Raw genomic sequence first — 19,162 nt, forward strand, 5'->3', positions numbered from 1 at the left:
TAAAAATGCTTTAATCAGACAGTGTAGAAAAACACTTATTGGGCTGATTTTATGACTTAAAATTTTTTTTACTTTTATTTAATATATATGCCTAAACTTAATTTTGTTTTAATTATTTCAGTTTCTTTGTATATTTTATTACAAAACAAATCAGAATGTATAACCTGACAATATTTCTTTGTTAGAGAATTATATATATAGGGCAAAAAGTAACAACAGCAAAGATTAAGATTATTACATTATAGTCAATCTTACCCGTTTTCAAAGAATGCAAGAATTTGGTCCCCCTGTTTCCAGAGTAATTAGAGAATTTTTAGATGGGTTAAAAAATGTTCCGATTTATCACAAAAACGAAAAAACTGCATCTGTGTCTGTAAATCTTGCACGTCTCTTTCTCTTAACACTTCCATTGTCAAAGCCTTAATCCTGTCCCTCTCCTCCCTGAGGGAATTTCGAAAAATCCCTTCTTAGTGTGTGTTCTCATGACGTATCCTAACTGTGTACCAAATTTCAACTTTCAACTCCTAACCATTTGGCTCTGCGCTGATTATTATTATGTGTTGGGTTTAGTGGGTTATACTCGGTACACACCGGTGGCTGTGTACTATGCCGGACCAGAGTCAAGGCATAGCAACCAAAACAAAACTAAAATTAAATGTGTGTGTCAGTGTCAGTATTAAAGAATTTCCTAACAATATGGCATGTATTCAATATAGTGGCATTCTGTAGTGTGATGTATGTATTTCTACTCAATTGTAATGTTCCCAGGCTTTTGTGTAGTGTGTGTGGTATCACACCTGTACAGGAGAGAACGACAGGTACAATAAGCACCCTATCCATCCTCCACAGATGTCTGATTTCCTGGGCGAGTTCTGTGTACTTGCTAATTTTTTCAGTGCATGTGTTTTGTACATTGTGAGTGTTTGGAATGGCTATGTCTATAATGTATGTGATGTCTGGTCTGTTGTGGTAAATTGTTTTATCTGTGATTATTATTATTATTATCAACTCATCTCGATTATATATATAGATGAGCTTTTTCTAAAAGTTTAAGTGTGAATTTTTATAGAACGCCTTTTATAGAACTAGTCATTATGATAAAGACTCCTATCCTATTAAAATTTTAAATAATTTTTTAAAATTGTCGATTTTCTATTGGAATATATATTTATTCTTTTTTGTTCAAACAAAACTAAATACAAATAATGGCGTTTATATTTTTTATCATCTTAATTCAATTTGTATATATAAAATTTAATTTTTTATCACATTTCTGCCAAATTATAAAATTCTATAAAAATATTAGATATTAATCTTTTTAAAATTCAAACATTAAATGTTTTATATTTTAATTAAATTTTAATATTTTAATATTTTAATTTTTTAACAAAACATTTACTGATCGAATACATATACATTTTTTATCTTTTATTTTCTAGATTCAAACGTCAAACAATTAAGGTTTAAAGTTCCTGAAGTTCGTTCACCTCTCGGTGGCATTACTGGAAAATGGTAATAAAATAATTATTATTTCAGTTTTAATGGTAGGATAGAATATAACCTAATAAATGAAAATTAATAATTTATATAGTAATGCTAGTCAGAGTCTTTATTTTCAGAGATTTCTTTTAATATTTGTGAGAGATTATAGTTAGAAGAACAGAATTTATTTCTAAAAATTGTAATAAAATGATATAATAAATTACCATTTTAAATTTTCTTAAATATTCTTAAAAGTATTTAAAAAAACTGAATAATTATAGCATATATTACACAATACAATTTTTGAACAAGACTTTAAAATGAGTTTTGTTTCTTTAACTGCTGTACTTATTATTGAAATGTTCAAAAACTTTCAGATTTTATAAAATTTGACTTTTAAAAATTGTGTTGTAAAAACATTTATAAATTAATTAAATGGATTGATTATTTTTCCAAATAAATAAGCAAATAAATTTATTTTCTAGGTTAACACCAAATAAAAGTATTTTAAAAAGCTTTTATGAGAAGAACTTATTGAAAGAAAAGTAAGTTTTTCTCTTTTGTGAAAATCTGAATATTGTACAAAGCAAAATTTAAAATATTCATCTTATAATAAAAATTTTCTATTATGATTGATAATTTGATACAATAAATTTAATCAATTAGTTATAATATTACCAAATGTAGAAGTGTAGAATGTAGTGCACGACCTTCACTTCACGATAATGTGACTACACAGACTGTTGGACAAGATGTTTATCTATCTCCAAGTATAGTAAGTGGTAAGTTTTATTTTTAAATTAGCTGTTGCCATTTTTTTAGATATTAATAAAATAGATTGTTTTATACTAATCCAAATAATGATTAATGGTTATATTTTTAGAAAAAATGGAACTAGGAGAAGAGGAAAATGTTCCTGATAAAGATGCTCCTGTGCTTAAAGAAAAGAGTAATATTTGTTATATCTTATTTAAAAAAATTTAAGATGATTTGTATTCTTATTCTTATTTTTAAACTTTCAGATTTCCCAGTTCCTGAAATTGAAATGAGAGAAGAGTCTCGAGCCACTTCCGAATCTTCAGACAAAACAGAACAAATGCCACAGATTGAGTATTACGGAGATGATTTGAAAAAAGAAGTGAAACAAAAATTATTTGATAAGAAAGAAAGTGAAACAGAACCTTCGCTTGTTTTGTCAGATTCAGAAAGTGAATACGAAGAGTGTTTAAAAGATGAATTAACAGAAGAAAGACTAAGAATAGAGTCGGAAGATTTTGGTATAGAAAAGTCTCGAGATAAAGAAATGGAATCCGAATCTATAAGTAATTAATTCACATTATTATAATAGTCTTTAATTTTGATTACTAAAATTATACTTGACTTTTAGATTTATATTCAAAAAATGAAGACTTGTCTTTATCCCATATTTCTCCAATGAAAAGTTCAATTAATTTGCATTTAACTCCAGAAAGTACTCCAGAAAAACATTCTTTACAAGTTCCAGGAGAAAAGTCATTAACTGTAAGTGATTAATAATTATAAATTATATGCATCATTTATTTTATTACATAAACATCAGTATTAATTCTTGGGCTTTCATTGATTTGCAGATTGAAATTCTAATGTACATTTTATTTTTCTAGTGAAGAGTTATCCAATTAAAATAATAATATACATTTTCAAATAGAATTTATTATTATTATATTGAAATCTGTAAAAATTTCAGCAGATTTCAATCTTAAAAAATTAAAGTATATTTTGTAAAAATCTGATGTAATTCATATTGCGATCTGTTTAATTTAAAAATTCTATCAATGAGCAATGATTTTTCTTACTCTACATGATTGCAATGAATTCATGAAACAATAATTTTTATTTACATAGAAGTAACAGACTCCATAATCCCATTATATACGTCGGACATCTACACCCTTTTTCTGAGAAGCATCATGTGAGCTATAAAAGACATAATAGGAAAAAGAAGATCAAAATTTTTTTATTTCTGAATAATAATGGACATAATTCAATGTGACATTTTCAAGTGCTTTTCAAAAGAATGCAGCATCCAATATTAAAATCTTCTTTAGATATTTGATTTTATGTATTTCATTTTCAAAAAGATTTGTTCACAAAGGTACATAGAAGCAAAAATAGATAATATCCTCCATACAAACTTTCAAAATTTTCTTTGGCAGAGATTTGTAAAAATTTAACAAAGTTCCTTTATTAAATAGGTTTTTTTTTTTTTAATGAAAATAGTGTGCTGCAAGATCTATTAATTGACTTTTTAAAAGTTTATATGCTCTGAACTAGTTCAAATGTTGATAAAACATGTCAGTGAAAACAAAGTACACTGGCCAGGTAAATATGCTTTAGGTCATAGATTGGAGACTTCATATATACATTTTAACTTAATTATATATATTAAAAGCTAATATTTTTGCATAAATAGGATAAGATAATTGTTTTTCTTTGAATTTGAGCAGCAATTAGAAAGGTAAATAAATTCCATTGTCATTTGAATTTCCTACTAAGTTTAATGAAAATTCAACAATTAGCAATGACAGAAGACAATTGAAAATTATTTTAAAAGGACTGATGATTAATTTGAGAACTCTTAAAGTATAGTAATATATGATTGCTCTGCTTCCATATATTCTTCCTATTGTACCAGTATATGTTTTTTATTAATACAGTATACTAATTTTTTTGATAATAATCTGAAACTGTGTTGTGACTCTACATAGTGTTTAAGAATCAAAGAAGTGTAATAAATTCAAACACTTGGAGTTCTATCATCTTTATTTAGTTCAGTTGATCAACTGAACTAAATAAAGATGATAGAACGCCAAGTGTTTGAATTTATTACACTACATAGTGTTTAAGAATCAAAAAACATTATACTAATATGCAAGTAACAAATGTTTTCTTTTCAAATGATTAAAACCATGTTTCTCAACCGATGTTGTATGGGTTTTATAGGTATGCGACATGAGAACCACTGGATTAAATGGTTCAGTTCATCGGCACTCTCTTTAATCCAACACAGATATGGTGTCATGTGTGTCAGATTATTAAGGTTGTATTGCATTTGAAATCTACAGACAAGGAGGAGGGATTAACAGGTAGTGCATGGCCCTTAAAATCCTGTAAAATTAAACTATATCAGTTTACTGAGTACCTGCAAGAAACCACAACAGTTGTATCATCCGTATCATGAACATGAGAATGCTTTTTAAGATCTGCTGGATAAGATCATATTTGGGATTTCTGGTGATTGCGTCATTTATTGATATAAATGGTGCTTTTGTAAGCAAAATAGAAGTGTTTTGACAGTTAACACTACATAAAAAGAGTGTAATTGTTGATTTTAATGCTAAAGATTATCCTCTCAAGAAATAGCACAGAGCTGGATCAGAAGATAAATGAATGAGTAATCTCTGCCATGATAGGATGCAAAATACATTCTTACAGGCTTCAATGCTTTTGCTAGTTTTTCTAAACTGAAAGTAAAATGGAAGAGCAGACAGACATAAAAATGAGTGCATGAATTCTGCAACATGGGTTTAAAAGTCAACCATCCACTTAAGTAGCCATTACTGATTAGTAAAATGTGCAGATAGTGGCTTATCTGGGCTAAACAGCATGTAGATGGCACTGTTGACATGTGGGATTCTGTTATGTTTTTGAATGAATGCAGATTTAATCTGGTGTAGATCTGAAGCAAATCTACCTGCAACAAGCAATTCTTGTTAAAGTTTCCTGTGAATCAAATGGTGTGCGGATGCATATCAGCAAACTACAGTTTATAAATAGTGCAGGGTTCTGTAAAAACATCTTATCTACTAAGCTAATTCTAACAAACAGGGAGTAACTTTGTAACATGAAATTCTGCATCTTCCAGGATGCCATGTCACTGCACCAAGATAGTGAATAAAATATAATATGTTCCCTACAGTTTTATTTTTATCATTGTCATCTGGATCAGATCAGATACCAAAGCTGACCTAGTAAAGACTGATTTCTATATCAGTGGAAAATGCACCAGCAACAGAAAACAGGAATGGGAAAGTGATTTCACTTCCTGTCCAGAAGTTTCCATTCATCAAAATTCAGTCAGAAACCTAGAATAGAAAATAATGCAACTTTTTCATATCCGTTACATCTACTGTCATGTTTTGACTAAGAGAAAAACGTAATTGTCATTACTACTATGTCATAACAAACTATTTGAAAAGAGCAAGGTGAAGCAAAGAATTAGAATTGTTTTTAGGAATAGAGGAACGAATACTTCCTGATCTCAATAAAATAAATAAACAATATAAAGATGTCAGTTTTAATTGGAGACTACAGTCAACTTAATTCTGCTTGTGATATTCTGATATTGCAGAAATAGAACTAAACAGAAAATGATGGGCAATGGAATCTAATCATTTTTCTGTTTTCTGGTAAAATGGAAATCAGCATTAACAAGTTATGGTCTCAACTCTATTGAGAATTGCTGAAATAAGCATTATAAAAATTGCAGACAAGAGGCCTAAAGAAACACTCTAAGTTGCTATTTATTAGAAGAGTCTGGTATCACGCGCTTCATACAGATTACTCAAGAAAATCGTACAATCTTGCCAGAGTGCTACAAAGCAGTTATTAAGGCTCCCAGTCAATGAGAATAACTATTAACATTATGTTTTTCAGGCCTACTTACACTAAACATTTTTTTCTTCCATAACTGTAAACTACAAGTTCTTGCAAAAGTGTTCATTAACAGCATTGGTGAAGCTGTGGTGTGAAATAGCGCTTATATAATGTGTATGTAATAAATTGCATTGATTTTGGTTTCTTTTCTGTACTACATATTTTAAAGTATAAATTTGATCTGTAATGAAAGATACAATACTTTGCATATCTGTTGCACACTTTTGTATCGTAGATTAAGTAGTTTTTATGGCTGTTACTGTATATTAAACTCACTGATACTATTATACTATACTGATTCTGAAACTAAGAGCTTTGACATGATTAAAAAAATTGTATGGCTAGATAGCATGCTTTTATTTTTATCTCCTGGAATCATTTCTATCCACATATTTGATAGAATTCTAAGTAATTCCAGAGCCCCAAATTATGTTATTACTTGTACATGGAAAAAACTGAATTAACATTATTGGCTTGATAGATGGAAAAAAGATTATCGTGAAAATTTTAAATAATTGCTTCCAAATGCAATTTTTCCAATAATTAAATATATTTTCTGTTTAAACTTGATCATCACATCTTATTAAAGCACAGACCAATCCTGGGTTGTTGGCTACCCAAGTGCAAATGAGCAATATTGCTATCCTTATTAAACAAGATTTTACATTTAATGAAAGGTCTGCAGTTGCAGGAGTGCAAAAGATGGATGCCCCCACCAGGAACCTGTTAAAGCATTCATAATAAATAATATTTTTGTTTTTCATAGTAGAAAATAATCAATGTCGATATAATAATTGGATATAGATTATTTAAAATCAAACACATTTAATGTTTTTATATGAACTACAGAGTAGCCCTTTTGAAGGAACAAGATCACGATCAAGATCTAAATCTAAAAGCCCCAGTTCATCTCATTTAAAAGAGACACCACCGTCTCAACTGAAATCATCTACACTGTTTAAGATGACAACAAGAAGTAAAACGAAAGGTACAAACAACTAGATTTTTATTTCTAAAGAAATATTTGTTACATTTTAATAAGATTAAAAAAAAAAATGTTTTGAAATATGAAATATTTTTCAGAGTTACCAGAAAGTACAAAACAAACTGTAAAGACTCCAAGAAAGTCAAAAAAATCTGGAGATGAAAGCAGTGAAACCAAAGGTGTTTTAAATAAATTTTCTTAATAAACTAATAAATTAACATTTTCTATTAGAAAATATAAGATTATATAATAACTTGTTTCAAAAGCATGGACTGCATCGTTTAATATCAATTGGTTACTAGAGCAGTGTGTGGTTTATATAATTTCCTATGATTGTAGTGTCATTTTGATTTGTAGAAATTGAAGAGATGTGTTTAACCATTATTTTTTTATTATATATTGTCTAGGTTGGACTTAGTGTATTAATAGGACTTTTAAACAACATCAGTATAATAAGTCCAACATAGACAATGAAATAAATAAAATAATGGTTAATTCCTTTGCCTCTGTTTCATATTTTGTATGAAAAGTAAATCATCAAAAGAAAACTGAGAAATAAAATAAATTAGCCAAAAGATGCTATTAAGATGTAATATATGGTGTTTTATGATATTAATTTTGTTTTTTAATAGAAATTAAATAGATTTAAAACAAATTATTGAATATTAATTATTATATTGACAATGATGGTCTATAGAACTTAGTAAACAATAACATATGTATGCCCTGTAAGGAAAAAAACCTAATTGAACTTTCCTTATTTATTCTAGCTTGTAGTAGCATATAAGTGCTTGTTGTTGACTTTGATTGGTTTAATTGAAATAGCTGGACACTATTTTAGTTCTTTTGGCATTGAAACAAAATTGCAATATCATGGGCAACTTAATTATAAAAATTATGTTGGTCTAAAAGATCAGAAAAAATATTTATAGAGATTTAAGGCATTTGGAATGTTTGAATATGTTTTACAGCAAAGCTTGTTTTACTGTATTCTTGATGACACATGAAGTTGTTAAAGAAATATTTTTAGATAGTAATCGTTTCCTTCTTTCTATTTCAATAACTTTGAATTCCATTTTATATTAATCTGTATCTTTTTTGTTGTTGTTATTTAATGCTAGAAAATTTATGAAATTTGTATTTACGTAGCATCCTTCTATACCAGAACAAAGGAATTTGCCTCAAATGTAGGTCCAGTAATCTGGAAACATTTTGATTTGATGAAATTAGTTACTCCTGTGAAGTAATCTGAATTTGTTTGCTTTTCTAAAAGAGAAAAACTCTTCATTCTTATAATTTAATAGTATATCTGATACTCTGCTCTAGTATATTTAATACTTACAATTAAATAAATTCCTGATCCAAACTAAATTTTAAAATGCATAATGTTCCTTTCAATTTGACCTCTGTTACAGAATTAGATGAGACACATTTTACATTTAGTGATCCTAATATAGCAGAAGAACCCAAAGGTTAGTTCTTTTGCTTAAGATTTTGTGTGTTTGATGTAATAATGAATTGTTATAAATATTAACACTTTTTAAAATTTACTTTAGTGAAGTTGCTATATATTTCAGAAAAATACTTACTTTGTTTATTTTTTGGATTATAGTTTTACCCCAGTTATCTACACCTCAGACTTCTGTTCCTTCATTTGTATTTTCTCCACCAGTTACAAGGTCCAGGTCAAGACAAAAAAAGACTGATGATAGTTTTCTTTCTAACACTTCTATCCTGACAGCCGAGCCACAATCAAGACAGAAGAAATCTGTAAAAGAAGAACCGACAGATATTTTCATGACACCTATCAGGGAAAAAGAAGTTGCTAGTGTTAAAGAAAGTGCCAGTCATATTAAGAAAAATACTGGAAAAAAGAAAAGGCACGTTTCTTATAACGTTTAAGAATGATATAATTTATAATAATAAAACTATGCTAAAAAGAATTCTTAATATTTTAATTTTTAGAATATCAAAATTATCAATTACACCAGCATCAACTAGTGTCATTAGTTTGGCTACACCAGTGTCGTCATCAGTTTCTGCAACACCTTCTCATCGTAGTAGTGTCACGGGTAGACACAGCATGAAGCTGAGGAAAGAAAGACAAGCAAAAACAAGGAAATTTACAAATCTGTAATCCCCAAAAGTTTTGAAAATTTTTTAAATAAATATTTTGTACTTATTTCTGATCACTTTTGTATTAAATAGATCTCATCAGGATTCATTTACTGTAAATTCTTATTTACTGCTGCTATGCATTTATCAGAATGTAAATCATATATTACAAAATTATAATCTATTGAGTTGATGATGTACAGATATTTAATAAATTGATTTTCATTTTTCAAAATCATAACATTTCTTTTTGCTGTTGTTATAAGATTTTATATATGAAATGGCATCAAATGTTTAAATTTTTACATCGTTTCATGAGTCAAATGGAATTCAATTATAAATACAATATAATTTTTGACAAAATTATGGACTTTCATAATGTCAATATGCAAATATTACAAACTTATCATCATATTCAATGTCAGTTATTTGATGATGATATTGTTTACGATTATTAAAATGAGCAATTATTTTATTGCGACATTGTCACAATTCCGGGCTGCAATTTTTAATCATATTTTAAATTCAGTTATTTTAAAATATGATTCAAAATTGCAGCCTGGCATTGTCACAATAAATAATTGCTTATTTGATTTGAATTCTCTTGTTTTTTTATAGTCATTAAAGCACTAAAATTTTAGCGTTATACTTTAGTTATATTTTATCAATGATAGTAATCAACATTATAACTATTTAAATGTTTTCAAATATAAAATTTGACAAGATGATGTACTGTACATGGGCAAGTTTTCACATGGTAACACTATTCCACGCAGATAAGTGTTATATGTTACCTTTCACAGTAATCAAGTGAATTTAATGTATATATTTTAAAATTATTGTATATCCTTTTTTTATAAGAATTATGTTTAGTTTATTATTTTGTTAAATATATTGCCAATAGATGGTGCTACGTGTAAATCAGCAAATTGAATGCAGATTAAAATTAATTGAATTTGCACGAATCTAATAGATATTTTGAGGTGGGATGAACGACATTATTTAAAGTATGTAAACGTAACTTCCGAGTTCCTTAGCAATTGGTCGAACGACTAGGAGTGTATAGCGAACATAAGAACATACTCATTTATATATATAGAAATTAGATTCATTATTTGTGTATGTAAAGGATAGTTTATATTGTGATCTGCTGATGGCACTAATGTAAAAGTAATAAACATTATCTATAGATAACAGATTACATCTGTCCTATTTAATTACTATACCTTTGGAAATACTTCATTTTAAAATAAATATTTTTATCTTGTGTAATTTGTTTAAATGTTATTATTAATATATATATATTGCTATTTTGTTCTGAATTGACATCTGTATCAATGGAGCATGCCATTGACTGCATAATAATAATATTTAAACAAAATATGAAGTTTTTGCCATTTTTTTAAAATAATTTTTCGTTCTGACATTTATTCCACAAAATAAAATAGTAGGAAATAATTGTAAAAATAATTCATAAAGTCTTATAGCTAGTAATTTTTTTTGCTGTTCTGGAAAAACAGCTATTATCTTTTATTAATAAAGCATGGATAGAAGAAAACGGACTAAATACGATCAAACGCCATCTACTGCCAGAAAATGGTATATTACCGATATTTAAGTAATTCAACTTAATTTAAAAATTGAGAAATACACATTTATAAACTTTAATAATTTTTATACACCAACTTTAAGTAATATTTTTTCTATATTTTACAAATATTAAATTTATATTGTAGCATGTTTTTTGTGTTTAATAAAAAAAAGGCTTTAGAAATAATTGTATAAGTATTTTAATTTTTTTTAATGCAAACACATAAAATTATAATAGAATTTATCAACACCTAAATAAATTAATTGGTAAGGTCTTTAGTTTCTATTTTCGTTAAAAGAGGGCACACGTAGTCCCAGATATGAATGTAGAGTTTTGGAGTACAGAAGCTGACTATTGCGAAGAGCTGATTAGGCGTGACAAATTGTTCAACTCAAAGTAGGTATAACGTTACAAGACTTTCTTTACACGTCATAAAACCCAGACTAAAAGCGTGAACGCAAACACCATAACGACACTGCATGGGGAAAATGGGCTGTACCCATCCACCTACCAACTATCACCAGAAGTCACGGAAATGAGCTCAATGGTTGCTGGCAATGAAACCGTGGTTAAATTTTACATACGTATACTGTCATGGCGGCACTTCATATTAGTCATTGATATGTGTGTTCAATAACTACTGTGAATCAATAACTAGTGACGTTTGGTACAAGGCAGCCTGCTGGTGGCTCCCCTCTCGGAGGAATCAGTCAGGACCACTGCCATGACAGTATTGTATACATATCTAAAATCTAACCAAAACCATCTTTCTGGAAGACTATTGGATATGGAATGACTACCAGATACTGACAAGCACTTTAAATGGATACAGGACCACTCCATTCAATTGATTAATCCTACCTGCAAAATAAACAAGTTTTTTTTGTTAACAGAATGCCAGTTGTAACTAATCCAATATGTGATACCATCATTCATATCACTATTTAGCCTGCTTCACTTGCCAGCTTTGAGTAATGCACTTGACTGTTTATAGATTACTTGATATTATATAGTTTTAGGGGGTGTGGAGGCTCGCCCTCACCCAAGCGCTGAAGTGCACGTCTACATGCAAGCATGTAGAATAGGCAGTATACTGATATGTGTTAAAAACTGGCCTTTGGAGGTGAATATCTCACAAAGGGTTAACAATTCTGGATGGTGTGAAACCCCTCATTTGGAGCTTGAATCTTACTTGTTGTACGTATTGACTGGCAGAAAACTACCAATAAACCTCATGCACCAATTCAAAACTAACCTTACAAGTCCTAAAATCTACAAACACTCTAAAACCACTTTAAACAACAACATCCTAAACTTAAACATCACCAGGGCCAGACCAATTTACATAACTATCAAACAACCTTGCCTTACCAAAATCCTAACCATGACACACATAAACAGCAACTCTGTCAAAAACATATTAACCAAGGATCTTACACTAAGAGTCTAATCATCAAAAAAGTACCCACAGGCTATGAAGCAAAAGAAATTTATACCCAGTTAAAAGAAGACAGATTCCTCCCACTCAATGTAACAAGATTCAAACGCAAACAAGACCGTCAAAATAACCATGGTTGCAAGTTCCATTCCTGACAGACTCCACATTTTTTTTTTTTCCGTGTCGTATTGCACTGAAGAAAATAATGCTTCCAACCAGTCAACAAAAACGAATGCCAAACAGTAAAGCAGATATGCATTAATTGCTCTGGGTACATCCATATAAATCCTCCAAATGTCTGAAATACATAAAAGCCCAAAATACAATACCAACATTGGCACAATTGCTCAAATCTAGAAGCAAGTAAAGCCCTCCAGCTAACACCAACAAATCGACAACCTTGGAGCGCAAAACTTAAAAATGCACAACCACTACATGAGACCCAACTCACCCACACAAAATACTCTCATGTGACACAAAATGAAGATGCAATGCTCAAACAATTAACCGAAATCAAACAAGTCATAATGGCACAAAACGAAATAATACAACACATGATAATCCACCTATAAACACTCCAAAAAGGACCCAACTCTCAAGACAAACAACACTTTAATTGCTCACCTACCCAAACTATGGGAAATGAACAAATGGATGAAATGAACACATCAAAAACAACCCTAACGAATACCAACAAAACACTCAAGCTACATACCCAATAACAACAACAAACAAACCCCAAAAACAAATCCCTTAGCAGATATTGCAATAATAGCAACAGCAGAACACAAAACACTTACCAAAAGGTGCAAACACAAGAAACAACAAGAGGTGGAAAACAACAAAATGACTCAATTCCAAGACAAAACCTACTAATTATCCAACACAAGTTGAACTTCCTATTCGCAAAGCACAACCATGAAAATTCTCCAATGGAACATCAATAGCATCACTAAGGCCGGATGACCGAGCGGTCAAAGTGCAGCCTACCACTCTTGGGGGACCTGGGATCAAATCCAAATGGGTCAAAAAATCCCTAGGAATTTTTGAAGAGTAATCTGTCTGAATATGTTGGTCCCATCCCTCACCACCAGATCACCCCATTGTGAGCCTAGCCAAATTCATAATGGGCTTGCTAAAAGAGGCTCTCTTTTAGCAGGGCAGAAAGAGTTTTAAAAAAAAAATAGCATCACTAACAAAATCCATCAAATTAAAGCAGAAAACATATGGCAGCAGTATGATATTTCTTTTCCATTTTTACCCCAGGTAATACCTTTGAGTAGCCCTGGTTTTATTCCCTATCTGCTAAAAGTAAAAGTAAAAGCAGTATGATATTATTCTGGTACAAGAAAGTTGGTTTACTCACTCAAAAACATGTGACATACCATAGTTTGTTGCTTTTGTTGCTTAATACAACTACAGAACAGACTGCCCAGGTGGTATCCTTATGATATATAGGCTATCAAGTGCCACATTCCAGCATCCCTCATAGAAAGAAAGACGGCCAATAAGGCAAACCTGCCTGAATGGATTGTCACAGACATCTACCTGCCAAAGCATATCAAACTCATCATCTACTCCTCTCCACAAGCTAGCAACCATCTCATAGAGCGTATTCTTAGCAGTAACGACATACTACCACCATAATCAGCAGTGACTTTAACTGAATCATGTGGGGGAACTCCACGACGGATGTCAGAGGTCACATTATAGCCAACAGACTCATGACAAATGACATAATTCTCCTCAGAGATGGCAAATACACATACTACAACCCAAATGGCAGTAATACAGTCATTGAAATAACCCTTTTAACTAACGACAAAGCAACACACACTACCTGGATCCTCCCTCCCATTTTCTATGGCAGCCACCATCACATGATTGAAACCAACATTACCAACATTAGAATGGACAAACAGAAAGTGAATAACCATGTACACACAAGCACTGACACCAACATAATATAAATAATCTCCTGGGCATCTCATAGGGACTGGACTTACAATGACTTCATCAGCAAATACAAAGAACTCGCATTTGCCCATAACAGCTGCAACCCAGGCCAACAAAGACCTAATCGTCCATGGTGGAATAAAAAGTGCCGACAGAAATTTGCAAAAAAAAATAAAAGGCAAGCCTATCATCGCTTCCACAGATATACAAACCGTGAAAACTGGATAAGTGCCAAAGAAGTAATACTTGAGATGACAGACAGTGATATAATTCATCATACTTGAACAAAAGCATGCCTTTTGGAAGCAACTTACTATCTCCCCTAACTACAAGAACAATCTATGGAAAATCATACACTTCCTGCACACAAGATAATCCCCAAAATGATCATCTTACCATCAAACAAGACAGGCAGACTATCACCAACTGAAACCATCAAGCCGATATTTTAAATCACCACTTCAACCCCCAAACACAGGTACAACCCATACACATTCACACCTCCACCAACACAGATTACCTGTTAGATGCATACAACAGTCCATACACCAAGCATGAGCTAAATTGTGCATAGAAAAGGAGGAATATAACTCCCAGTATAGATGGCATTACCGTGAAGATTTTCAGACTTCAGCAACTAGGCCAAATGCCACCTACTAACCATCTACAGCAACATCTAGACAACAGGTACCATCCTTAATAAAAGAACAAAACAATCATAATTCCCATATGCAAACTGGGTGAAGAGAGGCCATGAATGTCGCCAATTATCGTCCAATAGTCTTGACTTCAACAATATTCAAAATCTTCGAAGGCATGATTATAAAATGGCACAACTTAGCCCAACATCAACAATGGTTTAACTATAAACACTTCAGGGGCAAGAGGACAAGAGACCTCCTTTACCCACATGATGATCCAGATTCACACCCTCCATAATAGGAGTCAATACCTGAACATTCTCATCCTAGACATACACAAAGTGTACAACTTCATCAAACACTGCCACATCTTCCATAAAGCCATTGCAAAGGGCCTCAAAAGCAATTCTCTCATATGGCTAAACAATTTCTTACATAACACACAAGTAATCGTCAAATGGAGAGGTCATACCTCCACAGAACTAACCCAATGCAAATGCATTCCACAGAACAGTGTAGTCTCACCATTCTTATTCCCTCTCTTCATGAATGAGATATTTAATCTCGAAAATGACCACACATTGATCTGCGTCTATGCCAACGATATTACTGTCATCATTCACGATTGGTAGCCAATATATCTTTAAATCGGATTATAGTTCCATAGCAATACAAAAATTTTTCCCATCTCTTTCATTTTCAAAGATAGAAGATGGGAATCATTTTAAGATTTAGCATAATGTGCAAAGAATCTCTGACTGTAAAGAATAAATATTAACATTGCATAAATTAATATAAAAATAGTTAGCTTTATTTTGCTATAGTACATTGCATATGTTCAAAATGTCTTAGTCATGCTGCTTGCTTTCTTGTGCATTTCATGATCCCAAACATTCACATAGTATTTGTTGTATAATCATTATTCATCATAATAAGGTATTGTCACGGTGATCTATCAATTAGTAGACTATGTTGTTGGCTCTTCCATAGAATATAAGATCTGTGTTGTATGTTGCCAAATAATTTAAGACAATTGTATTTTTAATTTGCATTTTGTTTTTATATTTGGATAATTTACTTATGTTTGTTTTGAATGAATTAATTATTTTATTGTAAACATTGCAGTGAGACTAATGCACCATATATATATGGTGCAGTAGTCAAAGATTAAAGATTTGTAAAATGTTCCATAGACATAGATCTTTCCAGCAATACATGAATATATATATATATATATTCATGTATATATGAATATTCATCATGATACATGAATATATACATCATATATATATATGTATATAATATATGATGAATAATAGCAATAGATGAATATATATATATATATTCATGTATTGCTGGAAAGATGAATGTCTATGGAACATTTTACAAATCTTTTATCTTTGACTTTTATATTGCATTAATTAATAATAGAACAAATATTTTCTTGGTATCACAAAGAAAGCCAAAATGAAAAACTCTAATTCATTAAAATTAAGTAATTTTTACATTACAACAGAAATCAGTAATTGCAGTAATGATGAATAACTTACTTTAATCTGTAAGCAGATTTATTACCATTAAAACAACTCTAATAAAAAGGCATTCATTAATTCTAAAAATGTATTTTAAATATGAGCTAAATTACAAGATTTGCCATAAAATTTAATGGAATTTTGGACAGCGAGTTGTGAAAACTAGAAATATTTTGAACGTAGGGTAAGAATGGTCAGAGTTGTTCTAACAATAGAGTTTACTCTATTGTTAGAACAACTGATATTGTTAATAAATAATACAATAGAGTATTGTTATAATACTGATATTGTTAATAAATAATAACAATAGAACAAAGATGGATAAAGGACAACTGCTGCACAGTGGTGAATTGACTAATGAGTAAGATAATTGGACTTATTTCCAAAGAATCAATGATTCAAACATATTTTTCATTTTCATTAATAATTAAAAAGTCTTTATAGGATTTGCTAATTAAGTTTGAAGGCAATTTCCATGTTAAACATATAAAAGCACAAAATAACAAAATTTAACAAGTCCATGATAAATGGCTAATCCAATTGTTATTCTCAACACATTATGTACAAGTACTTGCAAATGATACATAACAATGTTCCATTAATCTTGACTGGGCTGTTGTGATGTGCAGTAGGAAGTTTATGTTATGGTATAAGTTATAAAGTTAACAAGAGGTCTTTCAGGTCATTGTATACAAACTTTAATATTCCAGAACCTTGTTGTGCAGCTCTTGGCAAGATTTATGACATGACCAGTAATTAGAGGTTTTGTAATGCATACATTGTCATCATAGCAATTATGGAATGGAGAAGTAAATGTTAAAATTTGTTGTGAATTGGATAAAAATGCAAATGAAACATAAAATTGATAATATAAATAAAAACAAAGAAAAATATGGAATGACAATGTACAGACTTTTCACAATGAAAACATTTTTTATTCTAGAATTTAAAATCTAAAATGATGTAATGTTTAATAGTAAGAAAACCACAAGAAATATGACATGGTTCAAATTTGAACTGGAATTTTTATCATATCTGGCAAATAATGAGAGATTCCTGTAATTTTGTAACAAGCATATGGCAACATCCCAATGGCATGTACTGATGACACTATTTAAACACTGCAGTTGTGCTTTGCAAGATGGCATCCAGTGATCTCAGTTTAAAAGTGGACAGAGGTGTTTTAAGTTTTCAGTGAGAGAAGGTTCCAAGCCAGCTGATATTCATTTTTGACTGTGTGCACAGTTGTCAATGAAAGATGAGAGTATCGCACAACGATGCCTTTTCTAGTGGCAATGGCAACAATAATCACCAATAGAATTTAGATGGTTCAAGACATAATTTTTATAAATTGCCAGATCTCAATGTGCTTTCTTGCTGAAGAAACAAGCATCAATTTTGGAAGAGTTGAGACCATAATTCATGTACAGAAAAGTCAGCTCAAGGTAAGGACTGCAGCTGCTGACATCATAACACAGGATAGATCTGTTCCCAGCATTTTAAGCAATACAAAGAGAGCTTTGTATGTCAGATAGTAACTTGCAATAAATCATGGGCTTGTTTTTGCATATCAGAAGCAATGCAAACCAACACATAATGTAGACACAAAGATTCACCTCTTTCCAAGAAGTTTAATATTTAGATCTGCTGGGAAAGTTACAGAAACATTTTCATGGGATGAGCAAAGAAAGATCAGTGCTGACTTTAGAGAAGGATGTACTGTACCATGAATGTGGACTACTAGTATGACATTTTTGGAAACAGTGAAGCCAGCAATTTTCAAGATCCAGAAAATTGAATAAAGTCATTCCTCACCATGCTTAGTCCCACTTGGTGATAAAAATGATCAAAAACTTGGGACATGCTGATATACTCTCCCTGTATTCCTGACCTATTGCCATATCTATGGAGAGGTGAAAGTCATCTCTAGTGGCTACAGGTATCCCAAAACTTTTTACACTGAAAGAATTTGTTCCCTCCCAAAAACATGGGACAAGTTGTTGAGAAATGAGCCTAATGTGATTGAGATAATTCAAGTACAAAACAAGTGATAAAATTTCTGAAGCTAATTTGAATTGTCCTCACATTTCTACTAACTTGTAAGTCAAACAATGAATAAGAAATTCTGTATTGAAGTTTTTATTTGTTTGGTTAATTTAAAGGAATTTATTATTCATCATACAACTTTTTGAAAACAGGGCTGGATTGTGATAATTATCTCAAAATGGCATTATGCATTAAGATTCTTATGAAATTTCTGGAAATTTTTACATAGAATTGCACAAATTATATTCATTTATAAGCTTTATTTCTCTCCACAGGACTTTTTTGTTCCTAAAAATAAAATCTTCAAATTATCTTTCGGCATTTCTATTAAACACAATATGACAAAGGAATTGGTAATAATAAACATGTTTTAAAATGTCTCCATTTGAGACATTTTAAAACATGACAATATGAGCAAGTGTAAACATATGAAACTTCTTGAAGTACTGTAGTTTGAATAACAAACATATTTATTATAACTTTTGGATTCTTTTAATTCAAATATTGGAACTTGTTACATTTTATCAATGAATAATAATAGTGCTTTAATGATTCTATAAAAAAACAAGAGAATTCAAATCAAATGAGCAATTATTTATTGTCACAATAAAATAATTGCTCATTTTAATAATCGTAAACAATATCATCATCAAATAACTGACATTGAATATGATGATAAGT

At 30.4% G+C, this 19,162-nt stretch overlaps 1 protein-coding gene and 1 long non-coding RNA gene across 10 annotated transcripts in view; one reads left to right on the forward strand and one right to left on the reverse strand.

Moving 5' to 3' along the window:
• The window catches only part of LOC111614603 (protein ELYS-like), a 31,214-nt gene extending 21,722 nt beyond the window's left edge, over positions 1-9,492 (forward strand). For 5 of the 9 annotated variants that reach the window (XM_023355972.1, XM_023355973.1, XM_023355977.1 and 2 more), the window contains 12 exons: positions 1,440-1,512; positions 1,968-2,027; positions 2,149-2,264; positions 2,366-2,431; positions 2,505-2,804; positions 2,870-3,003; positions 7,027-7,165; positions 7,261-7,341; positions 8,578-8,634; positions 8,775-9,042; positions 9,128-9,295; positions 9,371-9,492. In XM_023355972.1, the coding sequence (XP_023211740.1) occupies positions 1,440-1,512; positions 1,968-2,027; positions 2,149-2,264; positions 2,366-2,431; positions 2,505-2,804; positions 2,870-3,003; positions 7,027-7,165; positions 7,261-7,341; positions 8,578-8,634; positions 8,775-9,042; positions 9,128-9,295; positions 9,371-9,470 (1,562 nt within the window). In that variant the 3' untranslated portion in view covers positions 9,471-9,492. Of the gene's footprint in view, positions 1-1,439; positions 1,513-1,967; positions 2,028-2,148; positions 2,265-2,365; positions 2,432-2,504; positions 2,805-2,869; positions 3,004-7,026; positions 7,166-7,260; positions 7,342-8,577; positions 8,635-8,774; positions 9,043-9,127 lie in introns of all 9 variants that reach the window. The other 4 variants (XM_023355974.1, XM_023355969.1, XM_023355975.1 and 1 more) reach the window with 4 other exon arrangements.
• On the reverse strand, positions 1,374-16,807 carry LOC111614605. Its single transcript, XR_002754963.1, has 3 exons — positions 16,454-16,807; positions 8,752-8,930; positions 1,374-1,502 (listed from the first exon to the last, which is right to left on the reverse strand). It is a non-coding gene; the product is annotated as an uncharacterized LOC111614605 (long non-coding RNA).
• Between the last annotated feature and the right edge of the window lie 2,355 nt (positions 16,808-19,162).

Source organism: Centruroides sculpturatus, unplaced genomic scaffold (genome assembly GCF_000671375.1).
Source record: "Centruroides sculpturatus isolate CEXI.00-Female unplaced genomic scaffold, Cexi_2.0 scaffold2253, whole genome shotgun sequence".
NCBI classification, from domain to species: Eukaryota; Metazoa; Arthropoda; class Arachnida; order Scorpiones; family Buthidae; genus Centruroides; species Centruroides sculpturatus.